The 25501-nt window shown below is 49.4% G+C and overlaps 2 protein-coding genes across 2 annotated transcripts in view; one reads left to right on the top strand and one right to left on the bottom strand.

Moving 5' to 3' along the window:
* Window positions 1-987: 987 nt before the first annotated feature.
* On the bottom strand, window positions 988-20724 carry P2rx4 (purinergic receptor P2X 4). The gene is made up of 12 exons (XM_052755348.1): window positions 20484-20724; window positions 14918-15065; window positions 12405-12476; window positions 12206-12278; window positions 11525-11621; window positions 7035-7115; window positions 6790-6931; window positions 6561-6697; window positions 3540-3633; window positions 3373-3438; window positions 2986-3081; window positions 988-1970 (listed from the first exon to the last, which is right to left on the bottom strand). Exons 1-12 carry the CDS (start codon window positions 20615-20617, stop codon window positions 1944-1946), a joined length of 1167 nt encoding a protein of 388 aa, XP_052611308.1. The 5' UTR covers window positions 20618-20724; the 3' UTR covers window positions 988-1943.
* A 77-nt stretch (window positions 20725-20801) lies between these two features.
* Window positions 20802-25501, top strand: part of Ift81 (intraflagellar transport 81) — a 206187-nt gene continuing 201487 nt past the window's right edge. Inside the window, exons 1-2 of the mRNA XM_052755334.1 lie at window positions 20802-20923; window positions 21342-21408. The gene's annotated coding sequence lies outside the window, so the exon portion shown is untranslated. The remainder of the gene's footprint in view (window positions 20924-21341; window positions 21409-25501) is intronic.

The following is a 25501-nucleotide window of genomic DNA, read 5'->3' as shown; positions in this document are numbered from 1 at the left end:
CAGAAGGAATAGGACATTCCTAACCTGTCATACCCGAGTACTTGGAAATGAATTGACTAATGGCAAAGGGGAGGGATGAGCCACTTTTCACAGTACAGGAGGCGGCCAGTGATGGCTGTGAAAGCTGCGGGGCTGGAAATAGCCCCAGTTTGTACCTGTAGCAAGACAGATGCAGGGCCGTTCTGCTTCAAGGCGCGAGTGTGAGAAACTAACGAGGAGGGAGAGGGTAAGTCACGTCCCTGAGATTGTGTTCCCTAAAGAACAGTAGCCATTTTTATGATGATAGAAGCTGTTTTATGTGAACACACCAGCTATGGAAAGAATACGTACATTCCATGGGTGCACAACCTCATGAGTTGTGTGTTAATGAGTTAATCACAGTTCTTAGGCCTGGAGTTGTAGCTCTGTGAGTGGTAGAACATAAGACCCAGAGTCTAGTAGTTCCTAGCACCGCAAAAAAAAAAAAAATCCCAAAACTTGCCAGAAGCAAACTGAGCCCTCTCCTGAGCGCGGCAGCTGGCCCACAGAAGAATTCACTGTGAAGGTTGTCCCTGTCAGATAGTGACGGGGGGGACGGGGACACGGGACACGACGACGGGACGGGCCTCTCCAAAGAAGAGTGTTTATTCGGAGATGGTGGAGGGGTACAGTGCAGGGTGATGCTCTGTGGGCCAGGGCAGGATAGAGGTGGCATGTGTGGGGATAGGCAAGAAGGCTGGGGACAGGGCTGTTGTGAAGCGCATGCGCTTTGGTCCCAGGTCTACCATGGGCGGCGACCAAAGGGTGATTAGGAACTCTGGCTGCTCCCGGAGGTGACCTTTGCTGCAAGGTTGTGCTTAGGCATAAGCTTATTATTGGGCAGATGCCACATGAGGACCTCCCACCCCAGCCGGACCTTTCTTGTTTGGTGGCTCCATTTGGATGTTGACAACTTTCATAAATGGAAGGAGAACTCCAGCTCACATGCTAAGAGACCGCACAGACAAGGATTTTAAAAAGCCATTTCTTTTAATGGTTGGTCCTCGGTCCTTTCAACATAGCCCTTCTGAAGGGGAAAGCCAATTCTGTCTTGGTTACCAGGGACAAAGTCTCTAGGTCCAGGGAAGAGGAACAGTGCTCCAGGCCTGCTGGCAGCATCTGGAGAACTCCTTTATAAAGTGCTTGGACAGAGCTGCTGGGCCCCTCAGAGGGTCTAGATACCGGGATTTCCAAGGGAGCCAGTCCTGGAGACCCCGGAGAAGATGACAGTCCCACAGGCCACAGCAATGTCTCTGTTCTCAGACTGTCACATTACCTCAGTATGCTCACACTGCATAACACAGGACAGGTGACCCGGCCAACACCACCCCAGGAATCCACTGTGTGCGGTGAGCAAATGAACTCCCCACAAAAGGCGAGGTTAAAGGCTGTCTAGGGAGGAGGAATGTCTTGAGTTTGAGGCCAGCCTGAGCTACATAGAGTGAAACTCTGTAAAATGTAAAAGGTTAAAAAAAAAAAAAAAAAAAAGCCCAAACCCGCACTTCTGGGGACTGAGGCAAGAAGATTCTGAGTCTGAAGCCCAGCTGAGCTATGGAGCAAGACCCAGGCTCAAAAACGACAAAACAGCTGGGCGGTGGTGGCACACGCCTTTAATCCCAGCACTCGGGAGGCAGAGGCACGGGGATCTCTGTGAGTTCGAGGCCAGCCTGGTCTACAGAGCAAGATCCAGGAGAGGCGCAAAGCTACACAGAGAAACCCTGTCTCAAAAAAAAACAAAAAAAACAAAAAAAAAAAAAAAAAGAGAGAGAGAGAGACAAAACTAAAACAAGACCCGCTGGGCAACCCTGAGTGTTTGTGGAGTGGAGGAGACGGAATTAAACCCTGGGACTTTCTCTAGAGTGATGCAGCAGGCCATTTCACTGCTTCGACGAGGGCGCTGTGGGGTTGAAGTGTAGGGTCGGACATCACTGGTCCCTCTCACCCGCGAGACCCTGCAAAGGAGGGGTAAACATGTAGCCACCCAGTGTGTGTTGCCACCATGAGTCACCCAGCCACCCAGGGCAGGAGGAGCTTGGTGCTTCTCCTGAGGGTTTCTTAACAATGCAGACGCCTCAAGTTGGTTCTGGAGGGGTCTCACGGTATGGCCCAAAACCCTATTCCGCAAGAAGAATGTAAGTACCACGTGGGTGTAGATACTGGCCTGGTATCTTATCACAATCAAGGTTTGACTGATTAAAATAAAGCTGGGTTAGCCAGGTGTTGGTGGCGCACGCCTCTAATCCCAGCACTCGGGAGGCAGAGGCAGGTGGATCTCTCTGAGTTCGAGGCCAGCCTGGTCTACGGAGCGAGTTCCAAGACATCCAGGGTTACACAGAGAAACCCTGTCTTGAAAAACAAAAATAGGGGCTGGAGCGATGGCTCAGCGGTTAAGAGCACTGGCTGCTCTTCCAGAGGTCCTGAGTTCAATTCCCAGCAACCACATGGTGGCTCACAACCATCTGTAATGAGATCTGGCGCCCCCTTCTGGCCTGCAGACATACATGCAGGCAGAACACAGTATACGTAATAAATACATAAATCTTAAAAAAAAACAACTGGGGCCGGGCGGTGGTGGTGCACGCCTTTAATCCCAGCACTCGGGAGGCAGAGACAGGCGGATCTCTGTGAGTTCGAGGCCAGCCTGGTCTGCAGTGCGAGATCCAGGAAAGGCGCAAAGCTGCACAGAGAAACCCTGTCTCGAAAAACCAAAAAAAAAAAAAAAAAAAAAAAAAAAAAACAACTGGGTTTTAAAGAGGAAGCCCATCTGAAGAAAAGTTGGAAATAAATGCTACTATGGGTGGTCGGTTGACAGGTGACAACCTTTGTGGAAGGGCCTTGCCTGGTGTTCTACACTGGGACAAGACAAGGTGCGAGACTTCTCGCCTGCCTGCCGGGAGCACAGCCGCCTGCCGGGAGCACAGCCGCCTGCCGGGAGCACAGCCGCCTGCCGGGAGCACAGCTGCCTACCTGCTCGTAGTCTTCCACATACTTGTACTTCTTGTCCCGGTAGTAGTATCTTTTCTTCATGCAGTAGAGGACTATGACGTCACATAGCACAGTCGCCTGGTTCAGCACAGAACGAACCGGGATGCTTTGAGCTGTTGCGCTGTGCAGACCCCCTTCCTCTGAAACCCAAACTACCGAGGAGGGAAGGCATCTCCACTCCTCTGAATCAGAACGCACCCCGACCGAGGGGCTTGGTCTCAGAGGTGGGATGCCTAGGGCTTCCTTCCCTCACCCCTAGAAGCATCCAGTCTAGAGACAAGTTTGAGGCTCAGGGAAGGAGAGTGCTCACTAAAATCTGCTTGGCAGCGAGAAAGATCCAGGTCCCCAAAGGAACAACTTGCCACTCACCACCCCTAACAGCGCCAAGCCGGAGCCGACGTTGATCATGGTAGGGATGATGTCAAACTTCCCAGCCTGCGTAAGATAGGAAGAGAAGAGACGTTCTGATGGGAAAAAGCAGAAAATAGGACATTGGGAGGGCTCCCTCTCCCAGTGAGGTTCAACGGAGCGCCAACCTTTCCAAACACAATGATGTCAAAGCGGATGCCATATGCCTTGATGAGTGTACGCTGCTCGTTGCCAGGGAGGTCCCTGTAGTACTTGGCAAACCTGAAGGAGAAGAGGGCAGGTTAGGGAATTAGTGCAGATTTGGGATGCTAGGAGAAAGGTGCTAGGGAGGGACCCGAGTCCCCGGGCACAGCTGGTCTTGGCTAATGAGTTGCTCTGTGGGCTTAGCAGACACTAAGCACCCCAGGGCAGCCTCCCAGCTCACGTGAGGCAGGTGGCAGGAGGGGCCAGGGTCCCTCCTGGGGGAACAGAGTGACTGTCATCGCTGTCTCCCACAGGATGGCAGAAGCCTCTCGCTCTGAATGGCCTTCCTGATACAGCCAAGACACCTGCCTCCCTCCAGGGGACCCTGGCTGCCAACAGAGATCTTGTGAGCTAGCGGGATCTGCAAGGCTGCATTGAAGGATGGGAGCCAAGCCAGCCATGGCACTCGCCTCAGCCAGGGAGCTTGGCTTCAGGTGGGATGTGCCACGCCTCAGTGGTTCTTCCTGCCCTCCATCTGTTTTTTTTTGTTTTTTGTTTTTGTTTTTTTTTTGTTGTTGTTGTTGTTTATATGGCTGGGTTGAGATAATACAATTGAGCTGAAATACAACCACACTGCTCACCCACCGAACAACAGAATTCAAGCCAGGGAGTCTGCAATCCCAGAGCTCCAGAAACTTAAAAGGTCAATCAGTTGTTCTTAGAGATACAACCAGTCGATTTTAGAGTGTCAGCACCTCCAAAGGAAACCCTGCCTTTATCACTGTTCTACCAGACCCCTGCCTTAGCATTCTACAGGGATCTTAAGCCTGGGACGTATCTGGTCCACAATTTCTATGCTGGGGTCCAGGCTTGGGACTCTCAGGTGAGATTGGTGTTGGCAGAAGGCAGGAGCTGGGTGTCCCGCGGGATCCATCGACTTCTCAGCTCTAGGATGCCAACTCGAGCTTGAGGTCTCTACAGTGGTCTCTCCTTTTTTTTGTTTTTGTTTCTCTGTGTTTCTTTGGTGCCTGTCCTGGATCTCTCTCTGTAGACCAGGCTGGCCTCGAACTCACAGAGATCTGCCTGGCTCTGCCTCCCGAGTGCTGGGATTAAAGGTGTGCGCCACCACTGCCCGGCAATGGTCTCAATAAGAACCGTGCAGTAACAGAAACAGAACAATAGAAATCTGATTCCCAGGGGAGCGTTCAAATACCTGCCTTAACACCCCAACACAAATTTGATACCACAAATTACCACTAGAGGGAGTCGAGGGCAACTTTTTAAAGACCCACCCAGCAAAGGCACTTTTAATGTACACAGGATTTTGCTGCTTTAAGAAAATGGCAAAAGGCCGGGCGGTGGTGGCGCACGCCTTTAATCCCAGCACTCGGGAGGCAGAGCCAGGCGGATCTCTGTGAGTTCGAGGCCAGCCTGGACTACCAAGTGAGTTCCAGGAAAGGCGCAAAGCTACACAGAGAAACCCTGTCTCGAAAAAAAAAAAAAAAAAAAAGAAAATGGCAAAGGAGTTCCCAGGCCTCTCGTCAGATTCCCAGGTATCCTGGATTTAATAGTGCCCCCTCCCTAAGCACATGTCCACCTCGGGCCTGCAAATGTGACTTTCTTTGGAAATAAGGCTTTGCAGGTGTACTTAGTTAAAATGAGGTCATACTGGAGTAAGGTCCACCCTAAATCTAATGTTCAAGAGGAGGAGGCGAGACCGGGTCAGGTGTGGTGGTGTGTGCCTTTAAACCCAACACTCAAGAGGCTAAGGCAGCCCTATTTCTGGAGGTCCAGACCGGCCTGGTCTACACAGCAAGGTCCCAGCCTATCTCAAAAAAAGAGAAGGTGGGTGTGATGGTGCACACCTCTAATCCCAGCACTTGGGGTGATGGCAGGGGGGATCAGGAGTTCCAGATCATCCTCAGCTACACAGAGAAGAGATGTGCAGAGGGAAGAGAACCAAATGACTGACCACAGAGGTGCTGGCATACGTATAAGCTCAGGATTGCTGGGAGCCACCGAATGCGTGGAGAGGCCAAGATGAATCCCGCCACGGAGCTTGCGGCAGCGCGACCTGGCAGACGCCCTGATTTTAGACTTCTGGTTTCAGAACTACCCAAGGATAGAATTCTCCTTTTGAACCGTTCCGTTTTGTTAACCAGAGCCCAGGGGAAGCCGAGATACCAGCATTTTCAGCAGGCAGGTCTGAGCGCGGCCCTTTCTTTTATTTTATTGAGACAGGCTCTCGAGATGCAGCTCAAATTTGTGGTTCTCCTGCTGTGGTCCCCCAGGTTCTGGGATTACAGATGTGTGTCACTCTGCCTAACTTGATCACAGGCCTCTCTTGAGTCTTTACCCCTGGAACCTCTGCGTGCCGGGGCAGGATCAATTACTAAAAAACCAATTCCCGGACCAGATCACAATGGCCTTGAACAGAGTCCACAAGCTCATCTGTTCCTCCCAATAGTGAGCAGGGATGTGGCAGAAGATGGCCCTCGGAAGCCTAAGATACCAGCGCCTCTCCTTTACCCTGCAAAGCTCAACACAATTAAAAAAAAAAAAAGACTTTATTTTTCTTTTATATGTATGAGTGTTTTGCCTACATGTAAGTGCACCATGTACATGCAGTGCCCAAGGAAGCCAGAAGAGGGTGTCGGATGCCTTGGATGGAGAGTTATGGACAGTTGTAAACTGCCAGGTAGGTGCTGGGACTCAAACCCTGGTTCTCTGCAAGAGCAACAAGTGCTCTTAACTGCTGAGCACTTGTAGCATGAAAGAGCAAGGAGAGCGCTTGTGGCCTGGAATCACATGAGCAAGGCCCTGCTGGGAGTATCCTGCCAGGTTCCTGGCCTTCTTGCCTTGAACGGGTGATACACAGCCTGGCCCATGGGTACTGATCTTTCGGAGGGGGTGGGGGAGATATGAATAACCCCATAGGTATCTACTATCACCAACCCCTCCCCACCCCCCACGGCATGTGAGTGGCAGGGCCCAGGCTCACATACCTGAAATTGTAGCCAGGAGACACATTGTGTTCCAGGTCCCGGGTGTCCAGGCGCCGGAAGGAATATCTGGGCAGGCAGAGGGAGGCGACTCTATCAAGGTTACAGTCCCACTTGATCTGGATGCCCATGATGCCTCCCTGTGGGGAAGCAAGAGAGACCCAGCCAGGCTTTCAGAACTCGGGTTTGTGCTGAGGCCAAGGAGGTGTGAGAAAAGCCACCAGGCACCTACCTCAACTGCCATATCCTGGAAGCTGTGCCCTGCGTCCTCCACAATCTTGCCGAGACGGAATATGGGGCAGAAGGGATCCGTCTGAGCATCATAAATGCACGATTTGAGATAGGAAGTGGTGATGTTGGGGAGGATATTCCTCCTGAAGTCAGGGAAGAAGCAGAAAGTCTGAGCGAGGGGGACCTCAGGGAGAGCCAGAAGTTCTTTAAGAGGCTTGTGAACGCGCATGCCTGGGCCCCACTTACTTGCTGAAATTAAACTTGGGGTACCAGATGTTGTTCTTTACCAAGAGGGTGAAGTTCTCCGCGGCCTTTAAAAAAGCTGGCCTGGAAAAGAATGAACGGTTACTACACACACACACACACACACACACACACACACACACACACACACACGCACACACACACGACTCTGCAACCTTTGTAACAGTTTGCGGTGTCTCTCTCGAGGAGAAAGGGGAGCATCTGGCATTTTCTGCTCCCTTCTGGGTAACACTAGGTCACCAGGCCTTCTAATCTTTCCTCGGAAAAGGCGGGACTTCCTGCCCCAAGCATCAGGCAGTGAAGAACCTGAGCGTTTGCTGAGGCGGATGCTGGCTGTGGCCGCCATGATTCCTTGGCCATCTGCTGGCCTCGGGTTTGTCTTTTTGGGTGTTCATAGAGAATGGATCCATAGATGTGGTTTGTAAAGGCAGAGCACAGGGGCGTTCGCCTGCAGGTACATCCTGGCCTTGCTGAAAAGGAAACCATACCGCCAGAGGGCTCTGAAACGTGCCGCGACAACTTTTGGCTGACCGTACGAGGTCTGTCCCCAAGGGGACTCATTTCTGGAGTGGATGTTTCTCAGTGAGAATCCAGAAATGCAGGGCTGACCCTCTTGTGGAGGAGGCCTCCCCTGAGGCAGACAAGACCTTTGAAGTTATAAGTGGAGTCACTCAGCCCTGCCTTAACAGCAAAGCCACGAGGACCACATTGGGGGGGGTGGGGGGGGTGGGGGTGCTGAACCCATCACCTCTGCTGCTAAGTACAGGCCTGGAGCTCTTTCAAGCTCAAGTCCCCATTCCTTATCAAGAGGAAGGGATTATAAAGAATGGGGTTCTCCATTTTTATCATTTGCTGTATCACACGCCAATAGCCTGTACACCCTATAGGCAATACTTTCCATTAAGATTAGCTCACTGTTCTTTCCTTTCAAAAAAAAAAAAAATTGGAGTGAAATGTAAATAACATAAGATTAGCCATTTTAAAACAAGTCCACGTGGTCGGGTAACTGGTGGCTTTCGGTGGTGGCTCATCCCTGTCATCCCAGGACTGTAGAGACTGAGACCTGAAACGGGAGTCGCGGATTCAAAAAAGTTCTGACTTAGGTTTTGTTCTTTCTTTCTTTTTTTTTGGTTTTTCGAGACAGGGTTTCTCTGTGTAGCTTTGCGCCTTTCCTGGAACTCACTTGGTAGCCCAGGCTGGCCTCGAACTCACAGAGATCCGCCTGCCTCTGCCTCCCGAGTGCTGGGATTAAAGGCATGCGCCACCACCGCCTGGCGGTTTTGTTCTTTCTTAAGGTGGAAATAACAGCCCATTGTATGGACATACCGCAATTTGTATGCATTCATAAAAGTTCCCAAACAGTGCTATTAAAACTTGTTGAGCTGGGTGGTGGTGGAATACACCCTTAATCCCATCACTCAGGAGGCAGAGGTAGGCGGATCTCTGAGTTTGAGGCCAGCCTGGTCTACACTGCAAGTTCCAGGATAGCCAGGGTGATTCAGAGAAACCCTGTCTTGAAAAACCAAAACAAACAAAAAAACTTGTAGTCAATAATACTGTCTGTCCAGGGTGTGTGGTCTGGGGCTTGTTCTTTGTAAGAAATAACAAATCAGCAAGTGATAACCAACACACCCCAAGTCAGGGTTTCCTCCTTGATTTAAAGGGAGGGACTGAATAAGGCAATAGCCATTTTCAGTGCCTGGGTGGGCATACAGATATTGTGCCTGTGTGCACACCTGGAAGCTGGAGTACATACAGCCTTAGGTGTCTTCCTCATGAACAGAGTTCACCTCCTCTGACACAAGGTCTCCTACTGGCCTGGAGTGAGCCCCGGAGATCCCTGTGTACACCTCGACAGTCACAGGGATTACAAGCACGTGCCACCATACCCCAATATTATCATGTGAATTCTCAGCGTAGAGCAGGTCCTTGGGTTTTATCAACAGAGGCATTCCCTCCTACACCCCACCTCTGGCTCCAGCTGCAGGAATATCTTTCTCACTATGTGACCCAATGGTATTTTCTAGACCAGATGCCCCACCAGCTTAGGCCGGCAACCGTGCTGTCCGATAGGAATACGTTGTCAAATACAGCTTCAGCCACGTTGTGATTGATTTTGTTGTTTCTGCAGATACAGTCTCCATATATAACGCAGACTGCTCTGGGTGCCACCCTCCTCCTGCCCATGCTTCCTGAGTGCTAGGATCACAGGCATGCAGCGCCAAGCTGCTCTACACTGTACGTAAGTTTTTACATTAAAGACGTCATTGCGTGTGCACGCACAGAGGTCAGACGACCATGGGCAAGCCGGTTCTCTCCTTCCCCCATGGGGGTTCGAGGGACAGAATGCAAGTGTTCTTTTCTGCTGAACCATCTTACTGGCCTGGCAGCCACATTTAAAAGTCAAAGAAGGTGAACACTAAAATGACTGAGCAGGTTGTATTTATATGTTTATTCGTGTGTGTGTGTGTGTGTGTGTGTGTGTGTGTGTGTGTGTGTGTGTGACAACACAGAAAAGCAAAACATGAAGTCAAGAATTTGGGAAAGAGTAGGGGTGAGGCTATATAGGCAGAGTCGGATGGAGGGAAGGAGGGAAACGGTGTAATTATAGTTTAATTTGAAAAACTTTTTTTTTTTTTACGTAAAAGGAGAGGGTGAGAGACACACTCAGCAGTGAAGGGCTTTTCTACCTTAGGTCGGGTGGACCACAACTGCCTCTAACTCCAGCTCCGGAGGATCCAGCGCCCTCGACTGGCCTCACGGCAGACACTTGATGGACCTAAACATGTATTTATTTTTAATCTTTAAGAAATTTAATTGATTAACTACTTGGGTTTTTAAATTCATTTTATATCCATTGGTGTTTTGCCTGCATGGATGTCTGGGCGAGGGTGTCAGGTCCCCTGGAACTGGAGTTACAGACAGATGTGTGCTGTGGGATGTTCTGTATGGCAAATGTGTTGCTAATTAGTCAATAAATAAAACACTGATTGGCCATTGGCTAGGCAGGAAGTGTAGGTGGGACAAGGAGGAGAATAAAGCTGGGAAGTGGAAGGCTGAGTCAGAGAGACACTGCCAGCTGCCATGATGAGAAACAGCATGTGAAGATGCCGGTAAGCCACGAGCCATGTGGCAAGGTATAGATTAATAGAAATGGATTAATTTAAGCAAGTTAGCAAGAAGCCTGCCATGGCCATACAGTTTGTAACCAATATAAGTCTCTGTGTTTACTTGGTCGGGTCTGAGCGGCTGTGGGGCTGGCAGGTGAGAGAGATTTGTCCTGACTGTGGGCCAGGCAGGAAAACTTTAGCTACAGATGTGAGCCGCTGTGTGGTGGGGTGCTGGGAATTGAACCCAGGTCCTCTGGTAGAGCAATCATTTCTCTTAACCACTAAAACCATCTCTCTAGCCCTTTAATTGGGTTTTTTGAGGTAAGGTTTCTCTACATAACCCTGCCTGTCCTGGAACTCACTCTGTAGCCCAGGCTGGCCTCGAACTCACAGAGATCCGCCTGCCTCTGCCTCCCGAGTGCTGGGATCAAAGGATGTGCGCCACCATGCCTGGCTGCTTAGTCTTGTTTGTTCGTGGGAACATGAAATGTGCTGGTTGTGTGTGTGTTGGGGGTGGGTGTACGTGTGCATGGTACTGCAGCCACCAAAGGCCAGGTACGATAGCTTATGCTGGTATTCCCGATCCTCGGAAAGCTGAAGCAGGAGGCCAAGAGTTCAAGGCTGGGCTGGTGGCAGGGCTTAGCAGGTCAAGGCACTTGCTGTAATGCCTGAGGATTTGAGTCCCATTCCTGGGTCCCAAACAGTAGAAGGAGAGAGCTGACTCACAAGTCGTTTTCCAAGCTTCACGTGTGCCGTGGCACACTTACACACTTAAACACACACACACACACACACACACACACACACACACACACACACAAATGTAATTAAAAATCGCTTAACAACAACAACAACAACAAAAAGAATTTGGGCTATGGAACAGCATTAACTTAATGTGCCAAAAATTATCAGAGGCAAGAATAACTAAATAGAACCTGCCAGAATGATTGTCAATTAACTTTTGGAAACGCTTAAACTTCAGTGCTCCTCATGAAACCGAGGGAAGAAAATGAAAATAGAGATATGGAATTGAATGGAAAAAAAAAAAAAAGCGTTCGGAGCCATCCCTGGCCACATAACGAGTCTCTTTCGAAGAAATCAAGACCAAAACCCAAGAACTGTTTCCTGTTGGTTACGTGCAACAGACGGTGCTCCAGCACCCATAAGTCACCTGACCCTTCTCACAAGTGGCAACCCCTGTGGTCTCCCTGCTCTGTGGTTGACAACCACTCTCCCAGGGTGGAATGGCCCCACTCACTGACCAAGAGTGCACCAAAAACATCCCAGCACCCAAGCTCACCTCACCCTGTCACCTCCCTCCAGGCTGAAAACCAAGGCCAGGGGACCTTGGGTAGGACTCACGTTGGCACGCCAGCGTCATTCTCCACTGGGCACCAAGCCGCCACCTCGCAGGTCTTCATGGACTCATTGAATGGCACACATTTTCCGGTCCCAATTCCTGGGAAGAGAGAATAGGTCCAGGTCCATAGGGGTCTTGTCGCCGACCTTTTACCTTTGCGTAGTACCGTATGAGAGCCCTGAGGAGCCCGGGCAGCCCAGCTTTCGTAAATTATGGGATTTAGACGGTGTCTAGAGGATGGAGGTAGAACAGGAAGGCTGCCTCGGAGTCGGCCACGTATCTGCCAATGTGATACTAAGTCACAGGGAGGGGCGACCTCTGAGGTGTCTGCTGCAACACAGGTGAATGCTAAGAGGGTCCCTGTTCTGCTATTATATGAGGTTCCCCTAGGTTCATGTAGCATTGTGGCGGGGGGGGGGGGGGGGGGGGGGGGGGGGGGGGAGTTTCTTCTCTGGTGATGGACTAGAACTGAACCCAGGTTCATCCAAACCAATCTTGTGCTCTACCATCGAGCAGTAGCCCAGGTTGGGGTGGGGGTGGGGCTCGGGAGGCAGATTTTTATCTCTGCAACTTCTCTATCTCAGACACACCACAGGAAGTGTGATGTCACCAGAAGTCACTTTCCCCAGGCTCAGTGCCGCCTGGCTGAGAGGTCCCCAGCCGCTCAATCACCTCACTCTTACCGTTGCTGTGGGTGCCTGCGGAGCCAAGAGTGCAGTCGGAGTCTGAGTTACAAACGGTGGTCTGATCGGGAATCTGGAAAAGGAATGAATAGAAACCCGTTCCATGTGGTCTAGTCCCCCCCCCCCCCCCCCCCACACACACACAGAGTTTGCCAGGAGCGGATGTGAGTATAAAGCCTGGGGGGGCTTTCCCACCTACTTCTGGACAGGTGCTCTGTGTCTGGTTCACAGTGATGATCATGTTGGTCATGATGAAGAGCGAGTTTTCCTCCTGCGGAGGGGAGAGAACCCTGTTGAGTCACCCTCAGAGGAGGTGAGTGGGGCCGCAGAGAAAGCCAGATGGGGCTGGAGAGATGGCTCAGTGGTGAAGAACTGGCTGCTCCTCCAGAGAATCTGGGTTCAGTTCCCAGCACCTACATGGTTGGTGACAATCATCTGCAACACCAGTTCCAGGGGATCTGATGCCCTCCTCTGACTGCTGCTGGTACTGCATGCATGTGGTGCACATACATTCTGGTGCACACACAGACACATAAAATATTTTTTGTTGTTTTTTGGTTTTGTTTTTTTCTTTTCTGGAGCTGAGGGCCGAACCCAGGACCTCGTGCTTGCTAGGCAAGCACTCTACCACTGAGCTAAATCCCCAACCCTAATTTTTTTTTTTTAAAGCATGCTAAAGGCTGGATATGATAGCACATGCCCTTAATCCCAGTACATAAGAAACAGAGACAGAAGGATCCTTGTGAGTTCAAGGCCAATCTGGTTACATAGCAAGATCCAGGTCAATCAGGGCAGTATAGTGAGACTGTCTCAAAAATAAACAAACAAACAAACAAAGTAAATGAATAACTATTCTAGGGAAGAGTCTGTCAGCCAGTAACAGACATTTCTCTTTTTGAAGTGGTTTTGTTTTCTCCTCATAGATACAAAGGTGCCAACCCAGAGTCTCTTAGAAAGCAATTCTCTGTAGATAAGAGAGAGGAATTGCTAATTTTGACCCCCTCATACAAGGAATGACAGACAATGACCCCAGGAGATTCAAATTATACATCCCACCCCCAACCTCCACTGGGTGCTTGGAATTTTAAAGGTCTACTAGAAGCTTCCAGCATTTCATACTTCCTCCCCAAAAAAGCAGAGTCAGCTCTGGGAGCCATTTCGGGGATCAGGTCTCTGCAGCATCCCCACCCCAGGTCAGACAGGTGGGGAATGCTCTGGCACCAGCTAGAACAAACTATTCTGGGAGGCAGGCCACAAGGGAGGTGCAGCAGGAGTCTCTCTCCTGACACCATGCCACCCTTCCAGTGTTTTAACAGATGGACAACCCCTCAGCTGGTGCCAACAGAAGTCTTGCTTCTGAGCCCCGCTCGCTGAGTTAGGCATGTCCAGCTCATGGTCGCCTACTTTCTCTTTCCTGTTGCTTATCTCTTTCATGTAGGGAAATGTCCATCTAAAGATGCATCACATAGATGTGGTGGTTATGTTCCATCCACGGAGACGGCTCAGGAAGACAGAACACAGGGGCTGGCTGGCTGGTCCCTCCCGTTCAGTCCCAGGAGCAGGGCTTATGCCCTCCTTCCTTGGCTGCAGCGGGTACGCTGGGTGTGACAGTCCCAAGCTTGTTAGGATGGAGTTGGAAGCCACCACCACTCAGCTGAGACTGGTATGTACCAAAAGAATACCCAATGGCGACCACTTGCTCCAACTGGCTTAAATTTTTTTTTTTTTAAAGACAGGGTTTCACTGCGTAGCTCTGAATGGCTTGGAACTCACTAAATCACTACATACACTAGGCATGTAGACAGAGATCTGCTGGGATTAAAGGCACTCACCCCCATGCCTGGCAGTCCATTTTATTTTTCTGTCTCTTTAGCTCTGGCTTTTCTCCCACCAAGTCCTTCTCCAGAGAAGGCCGGGGAAATTAACACCCTTAAAGAGACTATCTGAAGTCCTTGCTTTCTCTCTCCTAGCTCCAAGTCAAGTGCTCACAGCTTAACTAATGTGGCCACCATACACACCCAGCCAACATCTCAGCCATCTGGAAGAGAAGCTAGGCCAGGGTTTGGCCAAGAGGCACATAGCTGAAGAGTCAATGTTTAACTTGCAGCTTTGGGGCTGGAGATTTGGCTCCATAGCAGAGCGCGAGCCTGGCATGTGTGAGCCCCTAGGCTCCATCTCCATGTCTAGAAAAAGAGACCAAAATGTCAACTTGCGTCTGTGTGCATTAACAGACAGTAGGTAGGTTAGGACGCGCCATGTAACAATTTCTTCCTCTTTGTTCCGGATGGAATCTGACCATTTCCTCTTAGTTTGGGTGTGTGGTCTTTAACTGCTGCTGTTTGTGTGTGTGTTTCTTAATATGCCCTCTGACGAGCTTTACCTTGTGGGTGTAAGACAGGAAAGCAAACACAGAGTGCGGAAGGTGCTATTTTCCAGCCTCACTTTGTCCAAGACTAAAGAAAGACCTTTGCTTTCTCACCCTCCAGAGCTTGGAGAGGTGGAGGTGTGGGAAAAGAGAGTCTGGGTTGCAGCCAGCCACACTTCAGAGCAGTTAGGAGAGCTCTCGAGGGCTCTCGGTCAGAAATGACATCCCAGAGATCTGGCTGCATTGCTGTCTCGGGCTAAAACAACCTGGGCAGGGAGGTGGCGAACTCGGCGTGCAGAAGCAGGAAAGGGCTTCTTGTGCACAGACGTCACCACCGCGACACCTACCTGAGCTGGAACCACATAGTCCGCCACGTCCCAGATCCGGAATCCAAGTTCAGAAGTGTTGGTCACAGCCACTCCTTTGGCCTTGGTTGTCACTGAGCTGACCACAGAGTCAGTTTCCTGGTAGCCTTTTTCCCACACAAACACCCACCTAAAAAAAAATACAGCAGGTCACACAGGAGTCTGTAAATTCGAACTGACACCAGGGAGTCTCCGATAGCCACCCGGTGGGAGTGTGGCATTAACGAACCACGTGACTCGCGAAAGCTGCTGAACCACTACACTCCAGTGTGTAAAATGGGCAGAGTAGCCCCACTGATTATTTTCTGAGCAATAAACGATGTGGGTCGGCTAGCACAGTCATCAGCACGCAGGGAGGAAGGCCCAGCAAAGGCTGTCTTGATTCCTGGATGTTTGAGGGGGCTCAGGACACTGCGATCTATGGGAATCACCAGTAGTGGGTTATTATAACAAGAGCTTCCATTTGATTTCCATGTAGAAAGCCATTTTATCCTGACCATTTAATTCATGAGGCACACAGCATTCTTTTTACCCACAATTTACAGAGATAGGAATAGAGACAGAGTGGTTAAGTCACTTACCCAAGGCCATACAGTTAGCAAGTGGCAGACTAGGGATTTGAACTCAAGCCAGAAGCCTTTGAAGCCTCTGATCTCTAGCCAAGAGAATCCTATCTTTTAGGTAACTTTGTCTCTTTAAGACTGGCTTTTGCTACGTAGCCCTGGCTGGTCTGGTACAGGCTATGTAGCTCGGGCTGGGCTCCAATTCTGAGGTGACAATCCTCCCACCTCAGATTCCCAAGTGCTGGGATGATAGGTATGTGAAACACTACACCCAGCTGATGTGTGTGAGCACACGTGTGTATGCGTGAGATATTGTGTTTGTGTGTGTAAGTGTGGGCTCACATGTAAAAGCCAGAGGATAACTTTTAGAAGTTGATTTTCTCCATCGTAGACTCTGGGGTCAGATTCAAGCTGTTATGCTTACATAACAAGCATTTTGTTGTTGTTGTTGTTGTTGTTTTCGAGACAAGGTTTTCTGTGTAGCCTTAGCTGTTCTGGAACTCACTCTGTAGACCAGGCTAGCCTCAAGCTCAGAGATCTGCCTGCCTCTGCTTCCTGAGGACTGGGATAAAGGTGTGCACCACCACACCCAGCTAGCATACACTTTTGGAGACTCAGTCTTGCTATGCAGCTCTGGCTGGTATTCAATACAGAGCCCAGACTGACCTTGAACTTAAAATGATGGCCTGCCTCATTCTCCCAAGCATTAGGGTCACAGGCATGCACCATGTTCTGCTCAGGGAAATTACATTTGTGTTCTTGTGTGTATGTTTGCATGTGAAGGCCAGAGGGCAGCCTCAGGGACCTTCCTCAGAAGATATCCATTTGGTTTGGTTTTTGATTCATGGTCTCACCATGGAGCTCTGGCTGGCCTGGAACTTACTATGTAGACCAGGCTGGCCTTGAACTCAGAGATCTACCTGTCTCTGCCTCCTAAATGCTGGGGTTAAGGATGTGTGTGCCACCCCCATGGCTGGCTCCCACCTCGTTTTTTCTGAGACAGGATCTCACTGACCTGGGGCGAGATGATTAGACTGGCCAGTGAGCTCCAGAGACCTACCCGAGTCTGCCTTCCCAGTGCCGGGATTACAATTATGTGATACTGCACCTAGTTCTGAATCTCGAACTCTGGTCCTTGTGCATTGAGTACTTCACCAGCTATGCCCTTAGCCCCTCGGGGAAACTTTACAGTACTGTCTTACTTTTTCCTAGGAATTCTGGTCATCGGATTGTGCCTCTCCTTCTGAAGTAAGGGTATTACTGCTGGGCTAAATAATTACAGATCTAAAGGCATCCGTGTGCTGGATACCGAACATGAACTGGAATCACTGAGTCTCAGCTTACGCTCAGTCGCTTTTCCTACCTTTCCACTGGAACGAAAGCAGAATGCCACAGGATTGCAGCAAGATAAAATAATAAGGCCAGAGCAACGTCCTAAGCACCACACAGCAGTCAGAACTCTAGCCCCAAGAGCTGCTGTTAAACTTCCAGAGGACACCAGTTTGCTGCTGTTGCAGAACCAAGAACTTCTAGGGTCCATCTCTTTAGGAGACACCCCTCCCGACCAGACTTCAGAAATTAGTGTATTCCGTTACTTTTTCATGGGTTTGTTTGATATGAACCATCTCCAGATCCTCTGCCCGTCCTAAATATGGGTTTCTCTCCCACCAAGTCCTCTTCTTCGGGGCTTTTAGGAACCCACTGGCACTAATGCTCCCTGTAATCCACTTTGACACAGAGCTTAGGCAGACAGTCTAGGAGTTTTAGGAGCCAGAACACTGAGTTGCTAAATTGAGGTGGGTGGGGAGGGAGATATGGTGTCATCATCACATGAATAAGATCACTGGGGAGTCTGAGGTCAGTGTTATTTTGAGGAAAGATCTGCTTTATGGAAAAGGAGATTACGCTTTCACCAAGATTAATGAAGTCAGGAAGCTAACAAAGAAGTCAAAAACCGGGATGTGATGAATCGTCTTTATAATCCCAGCACTCAGGAAGCTAAGGCTTGAAGCTCACTTGCAAATTCCTCTGCCAGCCTGGGCTATGTAGCGAGTGAAAAGTTACCATGGGCTATATGGTAAGGCCCTGTCCCAAACAATGACAAAAGTTTAAAGTTTAAAACAAGTCCTGAATTTATATCCTAAGTTGATTGGGATCATAGTAAGATGGGTGAGAGCAAAGCATTGTTTTTTGGGTTTGTTTGTTTGTTTGTTTTTTAAGAAATGATCGGGGCAGACATTACTACATAAGGAGACTCCATAACTATGCTGCCCAATAGAAATAGAATACAGTAGGGGCGGGGAGTGTAGTTTAGTGGTAAGAGTCCATGATTAGAAATACAATGTAAGCCAGGTGTGGTGGTGCATGCCTTTACCTTTAGCATGTGGGAGGCAGAGCTCTATGAGTTCAAGACCAGCCTGAGTTACAGGCCAGATAGAGATCTTGTCTCCTAAGAAAATAAAAAGGCACTGGAAAAATTAATGACATATTTTTATGTGGTCCAATAGAGATAAACTATTTTTTTTTTTTTTTTTTTTTTGGTTTATCGAGACAGGGTTTCTCTGTGTAGCTTTGCGCCTCTCCTGGAACTCACTTGGTAGCCCAGGTTGGCCTCGAACTCACAGAGATCCGCCTGGCTCTGCCTCCCGAGTGCTGGGATTAAAGGCGTGCGCCACCACCGCCCGGCGAGATAAACTATTTTAACATCGTCAGTGTCTAAGGCATCAGACTGGGAACTGGACATGGTAGTGTACACCTGTCATCCCAGCACTTGGGAGAACAGGCAGGTTTGGGAGCCCAAAGTCATCATCCTTGGTCACAGAGTGAATAGGACAGCCTGGGTTACACGAGACCCTGTCTAACCTAAGCCCCCCAACCTCCTCCCCAAATAAAAGCTTGTGAGATGGTTCAGCAGGTAGAGGTGATTTCTGAGCAAGCCTGAGACCCTGAGTGTCATCCCCAGAACCGCTAGTGGAAGGAGAGAACATGACTCCTCTGCCCTCATGTGCTATGGCATGTGTGTACCCTCACTCATACACAGACACACACACACCAATAAATAAAATCAACATTTAAACAAAGGATCCAGCCCAATAGCACAAGTTTGCCTCGTATGCGTAAGGCCTTTGGTTTGATCTCATGAAAAGGTACTGTTGTGATATTTTACTTTTTTTTTAAATACAATATCTAAAATATTTTCAAAATCTAGCGTGTATTTTTCAGTTTGCGTGCATTTTAATTTAGAAACAAGCTTGCGCAGTCGGTGGCCGCAGGTGGTCCTCTCACGATGACAACAGCCACAGACCCTTCACAGGACAGAACCTGAACAGTGAACAGATGATCCCAGCAAAGCAAGAGCCGAGAGCCCAAAGCTCCGTTAGAGCTCCAGATCCCAGGTGTTTCTAACCCAAGCTACTTAGTCAGCTAGCAGCGTGTCTCGGTACTGAAGAGTCCATGGCGAACACTGGAACACTCACTTGTGAGTGAGCCTTCACAAGTTCAAACCTGGATATGGACAAGGTGTTCTTCAGGTACTGTGGCGGAATCCAAGGCCTCGTGCATGCTAAACAGACACTATATAAAAACTTTTCTGGAGACAGGGTCTCGTGTGGCCCAGACTGGCTTTCAACTCCAATGTCCTCCGGTGTCAGCCTCCTGAATACTGGGACGGCAGACGTATTTCATTACGACCACACCAGGCTTCGGCCAAGTTACCTCTAGTGCCTGCTGCTTCTGGGCTGACATATGTTGGGAAGGAAACCTGCAATCTTGTGAATTCCCTTAGGCAGTCTGAACAGATTCCAAACTACACACCAAAGCAGGAGACCTGTTACTTTGTTATTTATTTTCTTTTTGAGACAGGATCTCACTTTATAGGTCTGCCTGTCCTGAAACTCACTATGCAGACCAGGCTGGCCTCAAACTCACAGAGATCCGCCTGCCTCTCCCTCCCCAGTGCTGGGATTAAAGGCTGTGCCTCAGGCATTCTTAACTACTGGGCTAGCTCTCCGCCACCTGTGTGCCTATTTTATCATATACCTGGGGTGGGGAGGTGTCACAAAAATTTCTCAGCTGAGTATGGTCAGGCGCAGAAAGTTTGGCAAGCCCTCCTTTACAGCTCTATGCTATAAACTGAATCACCGGTCAGCTTGTGAACTGGCAATCAGGATTTTTCTAAGGCTTCCTAAATGGTTCCAAGGTGTAGATGAGGAATCCTTGCTGTAGGCCCTTTAGACTGGACAAGAAAGCCGATCCACCTGCCAAACCAGCAGCTGTTGAAGCTAGAGTACCTCGAAAGTGGGCCCACGAGGCAAGGTGGTTCCCACCTGCTCTCCTGGGGTGTATTAAATTCTTACGGGTGCATTCAATTAAAATGAAACATTTAATAATACCTAGCGATGGCAGGGTATATATCAACAGTCAATAGGGAGCAGAGGTTAGAATCCGAATAAGGCAGGTACCATATTGCAAACACTCCAACAAATCAAAGGAAGTGACCTTAGGGCATTTTTGGGAAGCGTGACATCTCCAGGGCATTGGGTTATCAGGAGATTCTTAGAGGACGGGAAACCACAGACCCAGAAAGTACCGAATGAAGATCACAAGCCTTGTTTTTTGTTGTTGTTGTTGTTCAGCAGATTTTGAAATGGAAACGACGAGGGAAGATCGTGACCTTTAGAGCAAAGCCCTCCCTCCACCAAGTCCACGGAGCAAGTTGTAAGGTAAAAGGGCAAGAAAAGTGGGGTGACAGTCTAGTCAAGGCTTAGCTCGCGGGACACCCCAGTGTCCCCCCCGTGTCCTGCACAAGCCGGTTCCAGGTGGCTAGAGCCCGGGGAGGGCGTGTCGCCGCCCCTTGGACCTGGGGTGGAGGTCCGGCTTAGCAGGTACCCCAGGCCCGTGGGGCGGGGGGCGGGTGAACCAGGGGCGCTGCCAAGTCCCGACCGTCTGGGTACCCCCAGCCGCGGCCCCTCCCCAGGCCCGCTCACCCGATGACGTAAGCCAGGATGAGCAGCTGCACCACGCGGTTCATGAGCCCCACTTTACGGCTGCGGATGAGCACGATGCGCGGCGTGTCGTACTCGAACAGGAAGGCCCCGAGCGCGGAGCAGCAGCCGGCCATGGCTCCGCGGGGTCGAGCACGCCGGGGTCGCCTCGTCGCCTCCTGCTGGGTCCCGGCTGCGGCCCCGCCCAGCAGCTCGGGCAGGCCCCGCGGCGGCGGCGGCGGCGGCGACGCCCGGAAATAGGCGGCGCGCGTGGCCTGGGGTGCGCGTCTCCTCCCCGCCCTCCTAGCCACCCGAGGCCTCCGAGGGCGAGGCTCGAACCCGTGACCCCCCTCAAGGCGCTCGAGTTTGCAGAGCGAGAGTGGCTTTGCCCGCAGGGATGAATTACACCCCAGGGGAGCACTGTCAACTTGAAAGTGACCGGGGTAATGACGCCCTCAGGCCTAGGAGGAGTGAAAGGCCGATGGGTTCCACCACCTTGCAAAGGGCTGCTCAGCTAGGATGCAGGATAATGAGCCACTCCCCTGGGGGAACTTAGGTCAGAGTGACATTCCTAGAGGACCTGAGCGCAGAGGAGGGTAGCTTGCTCTGGCTGTAATGGAGGAAGCTGCGCCATGCTGCATTCTGAACCTGTGGGGTCGGGTGGGTAGTGAGGGGTGGGTGTAAACATCTGGGGTCCTGGGACGTCTGTAGTAGTCAGCCACATGTGCCATCATATACCCGTCCTAGAATTGAAGTCAGGAAAAATATACCCGTTCCCTTCATCCATTTTCATAGGTGTTTTCTATTTAGTGTGACCAATGCACCCACGAAGTGTGTTAATACGCTCCTTCCTTACACCAGGTACTGTGTCCAGTGAACATAACAAGGAGAGAAAGCATCTTGGCCTTGTGCAGTATAAATATGGCAGGTAATTTATACAAGATTTCGGGTTCTAATCCTACTCACTGGTTCTTTTCGTTTCCCACTTCACATTTCTTTTATTCCATGTGCGTTAGCTTTCAGTCACTGTGACAGAAACCCGAGAGGAAACAAAAATCAAAGACATATGTGGGCTCACAGTTTCAGAGGTTTCCATGGTAGTCATTGGGCTCCGTTGATTTGTCTTGAGATGAGGCAAAATACCATAGCATGATTGGAGTAGACCTCCTCAGTCCGTAGCAGCTGGGGACCAGACGTGGGAAGGCATGGGGACAAGATGTGTCTTTCCAGGACTAGCTCCCGATGAACAACTTACTTCAATTAGGCTTCACCTTCTACTTCCTACAACCTCCCAATATTGCGATTGGTTGTTGATAAGCTAGGTCCCTCAGGATGTTCCTGTCACCTCTCAGTGATGATGTCTACAGTTTGGCTAAGACTCCGTCAATACACAAATCGCAGTGCCATATTACCACAGACTCGTGTTATCACTAAGTCTTAATCTAGGAACTGTTCTAAAAACACGATGGCCTGGTGTGGTGGCACATACCCTAGACTGCCGGCACTCTGAAGGCAGAGCTGGGAGGATTGTTTAAAACCAGCCCGGTCCTACATACCTAGTTCTAGTCCCACCTGGGCTAGAGTGAGACCCTGTTTCACTCTGTAGTCAGGGAGGAAGGTACTTGCTGCCAGATCTGACAACTGGAGTTCAATCCCTGGAACCCACATGGAGGAAGAAGAGAACAGACCCTCACAATTGTCTTTTGACCTCTCCATGTGCCACGGCGAATGCACTCCTTCCAATCAACTGTTAAAAAAATTCTAAAACACAGCCGGGCGGTGGTGGTGGGGAGTGATGGCACTCGCCTTTAATCCCGGCACTCGCTTTTAATCCCAGCACTCGGGAGGCAGAGCCAGGTGGATCTCTGTGAGTTCGAGGCCTGCCTGGGCTACTGAGCGAGATCCAGGACAGGCTCCAAAACTACACAGAGAAACCCTGTCTCAGAAAAACAAACAAACAAATTCTAAAACACAAGAATAAATATAAGCAATGTGACTTTTCCTTAATTCCTCTTGTCTATTGTCTATGTCTTCCTGGGTTTTAGATCCTGAGTTTCTCACATGCAGGACAAACGCTCTGCTGCTGAGTTACATCCCCATTGCTTCTTATTTTGTCATACCTATTTGGTCTTTTTAAAAATTTTTATTCATTTTTTTCCTTTTTTTCCTTTCTCTTTTATTCATTTTTAAAGGATTTTTTAAATTATAGGTACTTGTGTGAGTATGGAGTGTGTTATGAGCATGTGCAGGTGGACATTGGATCCCTCGGAACTGGAGCTCTAGGCAGTTGTGAGCTACCTGATGTGGGTGCTGGAAACCACACCTGGGTCCTCTGGAAGAGTGGTCCACACTCTTAACCACTAAGCCACCTTCTCCAGCCCGTTATTATTATTGTTGTCGTGCATGGTTGGGGTGTGGGGTGAGCTTTGTGCATGTGCATACAGATGAGGCCGGATGAGGATGTCAGATCCCTAGGAGCTGGAATGTTGTGAGTCACCTGACCTGAGTGCTTTAACTGAACTTTGGTCCTCTGCAAGAGCAGTGCTGGATCAACCCCTGAGCCATCTCTTCAGCCCTATAAACAGTCTTCCTTCACAGAACATCTTAGTTTATTTCCTGGCTGTGAGATTCCTGAGATATATGACCTTGGTTTTTCAAACAAAAAATGTTACCCTTTAATCCCAGCAGAGGCAGAGACTGGCCAGCCCAGTCTAAATAGCAAGTTCCAGGTCAGCCGAGGTCTCAGTAGACCCTCTTTAAAAAAGAAATTCAGTAAGGAAATCTGCATCTGCCTCTAGAGATAGAATGAAATTAGGAGGAATAACCCAGGAAAAGGAAGTGGTGTGTGTGTGTGTGTGGGGGGGGTGGTCTTACTCACGTGATGGGTATTTACTGAGGCCTGGCCTGCGGTGGTGTTGATGCTGGGCCTGTGGGGGCTAGAGACAGGCCAGACAGAGCTCTGCTGAGATGCAGGCATTTGCAATTGGGAGGAAAGAAAGGACAGCCCATAGGCCTTTTTGGATGTAACTTACAAATGCCTTTCCTCGAGAATGAAAGTACATGTCCAGCCCTGGTTAACACTACCCCACCGTAATGAGTTGGCCCAGCCTTAGGAAGTCCTGAATGTCCGCAGTCTGCTCATGTTTTCTTGTTTTGTTTTGAGAGAGAGAGAGTTTCTCTGTGTAGCTCTGGCTGTCCTGGAACTCACTCTGTAGACCAGGCTGCCCTCGAACTCACAGAGATCCGCCTGGCTCTGCCTCCCGAGTGCTGGGATTAAAGGCATGCGCCACCACAGCTGGTAGGCTGCTCCTGTTTTCTATAAGAGCAGACCCAATCAGAGAAGCTGATTCTGAAAAATGATTAGGAAAAGAAAGTTTTGCATCTATGTTCTTGCCCTTAGTTGATCTTTCTTTCTGTAGACCAGGCTGGCCTTGAACTCACAGAGATTCTCCTGACTATGCCTCCTGAGCAATGCCACTAAAGGCATGTACCACCATTGCCCAGCTTTATTTGATCTTTCTACAACCAGCTTTAGGAGCTAGGGATGAACCCTGTGGAGGAGAGTTTGCTCTACGTGCACAAAACCCTGAGTTTGACCCCCAGTGTCATAAGGACAGATGTCACTGAGGGTGTTTGTGTGTGCATGTGTTTGTTTGAGATGGTCTCTATGTAGCTGAGGTTGGCCTCAAATTTACCATCCAACTGCCTCAGCTCCTCAAGATACGTAGATACAGCACAGACTGCACCCAGCTCACATCTCAGATCTTAATCGAGTTCGGTTGTTTCCTGTGTCATGTGCTTGACTGAGTGTGGTTGGTATTATGCAACCTTGGGACTTCAGTAAGGCTGTTGTTAAGTACGGGCGCCCACACAATCCAATGAGGGAAGAGTAGGCTTCCACAAATGACATGGGAGCCACGTGCAAAAGAATGAAGCTGAATGCCTGCCGCTGCCAGGTATAAATTAAGTTTGTCTAACAACTATAAAAGGCATAAATATCTGAGCTCAAATTATAGACCTCTTCAATAAAGTCCTAGGTACAGAACTTTGAACCTTGAATTAGGCAGTGATTTTTTTGTTTTTAGATTTAATTTAAACACAGAAAACAAAAGGAAGAAAGTACTTGTACTTTGTTACAATTAAAGTTTTGTCCTTTAAAGAAACAGGTCAGTATAAAGACCCCCACAAAGTCGGGGAAGTGCTCACAGGTCACGCATCTCGTAAAAGCTCAGAACCTGAAATATCTCAAGTAATGTTACTTAAAATGAACAACACAATATAGAAATAGGCAAAAGAAAAAATTGAATAAGCTTTTCTTTACCCAGGTATATATACCTGTAGTCTGAGCACTTGGAAAGTGGAGGCAGGAGGATCAGGAGTCCAAGGTCATCTTTGGCTATGTAACAAGCTTGAGTCCAGCCAGGGTTACATGAGACCTCATCTCAGACCAAAATGGGGGGAGCACAATTTTTTGAAACTATGTAAATGGTTAGTAAGGATCTGAAAATGTGATTAGTTATTAGAGAGACAAAAAATTAGACTCAGTATCACAAGATGAGATACCATTTCATTCACATTAGCAAGACTCATGACAAAGATAATTAGCCCGGAGAGTTGGTTCAGCAGCAGATAGGAACACTGGCCACTTTGATTCCCAAGGCTACATAAGCATCTGTAACTCCAGTCCCACCATATCTAACATCCTCTTCTGACCTCAGTGGGTACCAGGCATGCATGTGGTACACATATATAAAGGCAAAGCATTCATACACATAATAAAATTTAATTAAAAAAATGGGCAATAGCTGGTTGGTGGTGGCACACACCTTTGATTCCAGCACTCGGAAGGCAGAGCCAGCGGATCTCTGAGTTCAAGGCCAGCCTGGTCTACAGAGCAAGATCCAGGACAGCGAGGGTTACACAGAGAAACCTTATCTCGAAAAACTACACACATATATGGATCTATAGTGTTAAACAGAATTACCATGTGACCCAACAAATTCAGTCCTAAGTATGTATTT

This window comes from Peromyscus californicus, unplaced genomic scaffold, assembly GCF_007827085.1.
Source record: "Peromyscus californicus insignis strain IS unplaced genomic scaffold, ASM782708v3 Scaffold_2__1_contigs__length_46816999, whole genome shotgun sequence".
Classification (NCBI taxonomy): Eukaryota; Metazoa; Chordata; class Mammalia; order Rodentia; family Cricetidae; genus Peromyscus; species Peromyscus californicus.
The sequence above is the reverse complement of the archived record's forward strand: the minus strand, read 5'-3'. Positions and strand labels throughout refer to the sequence as shown.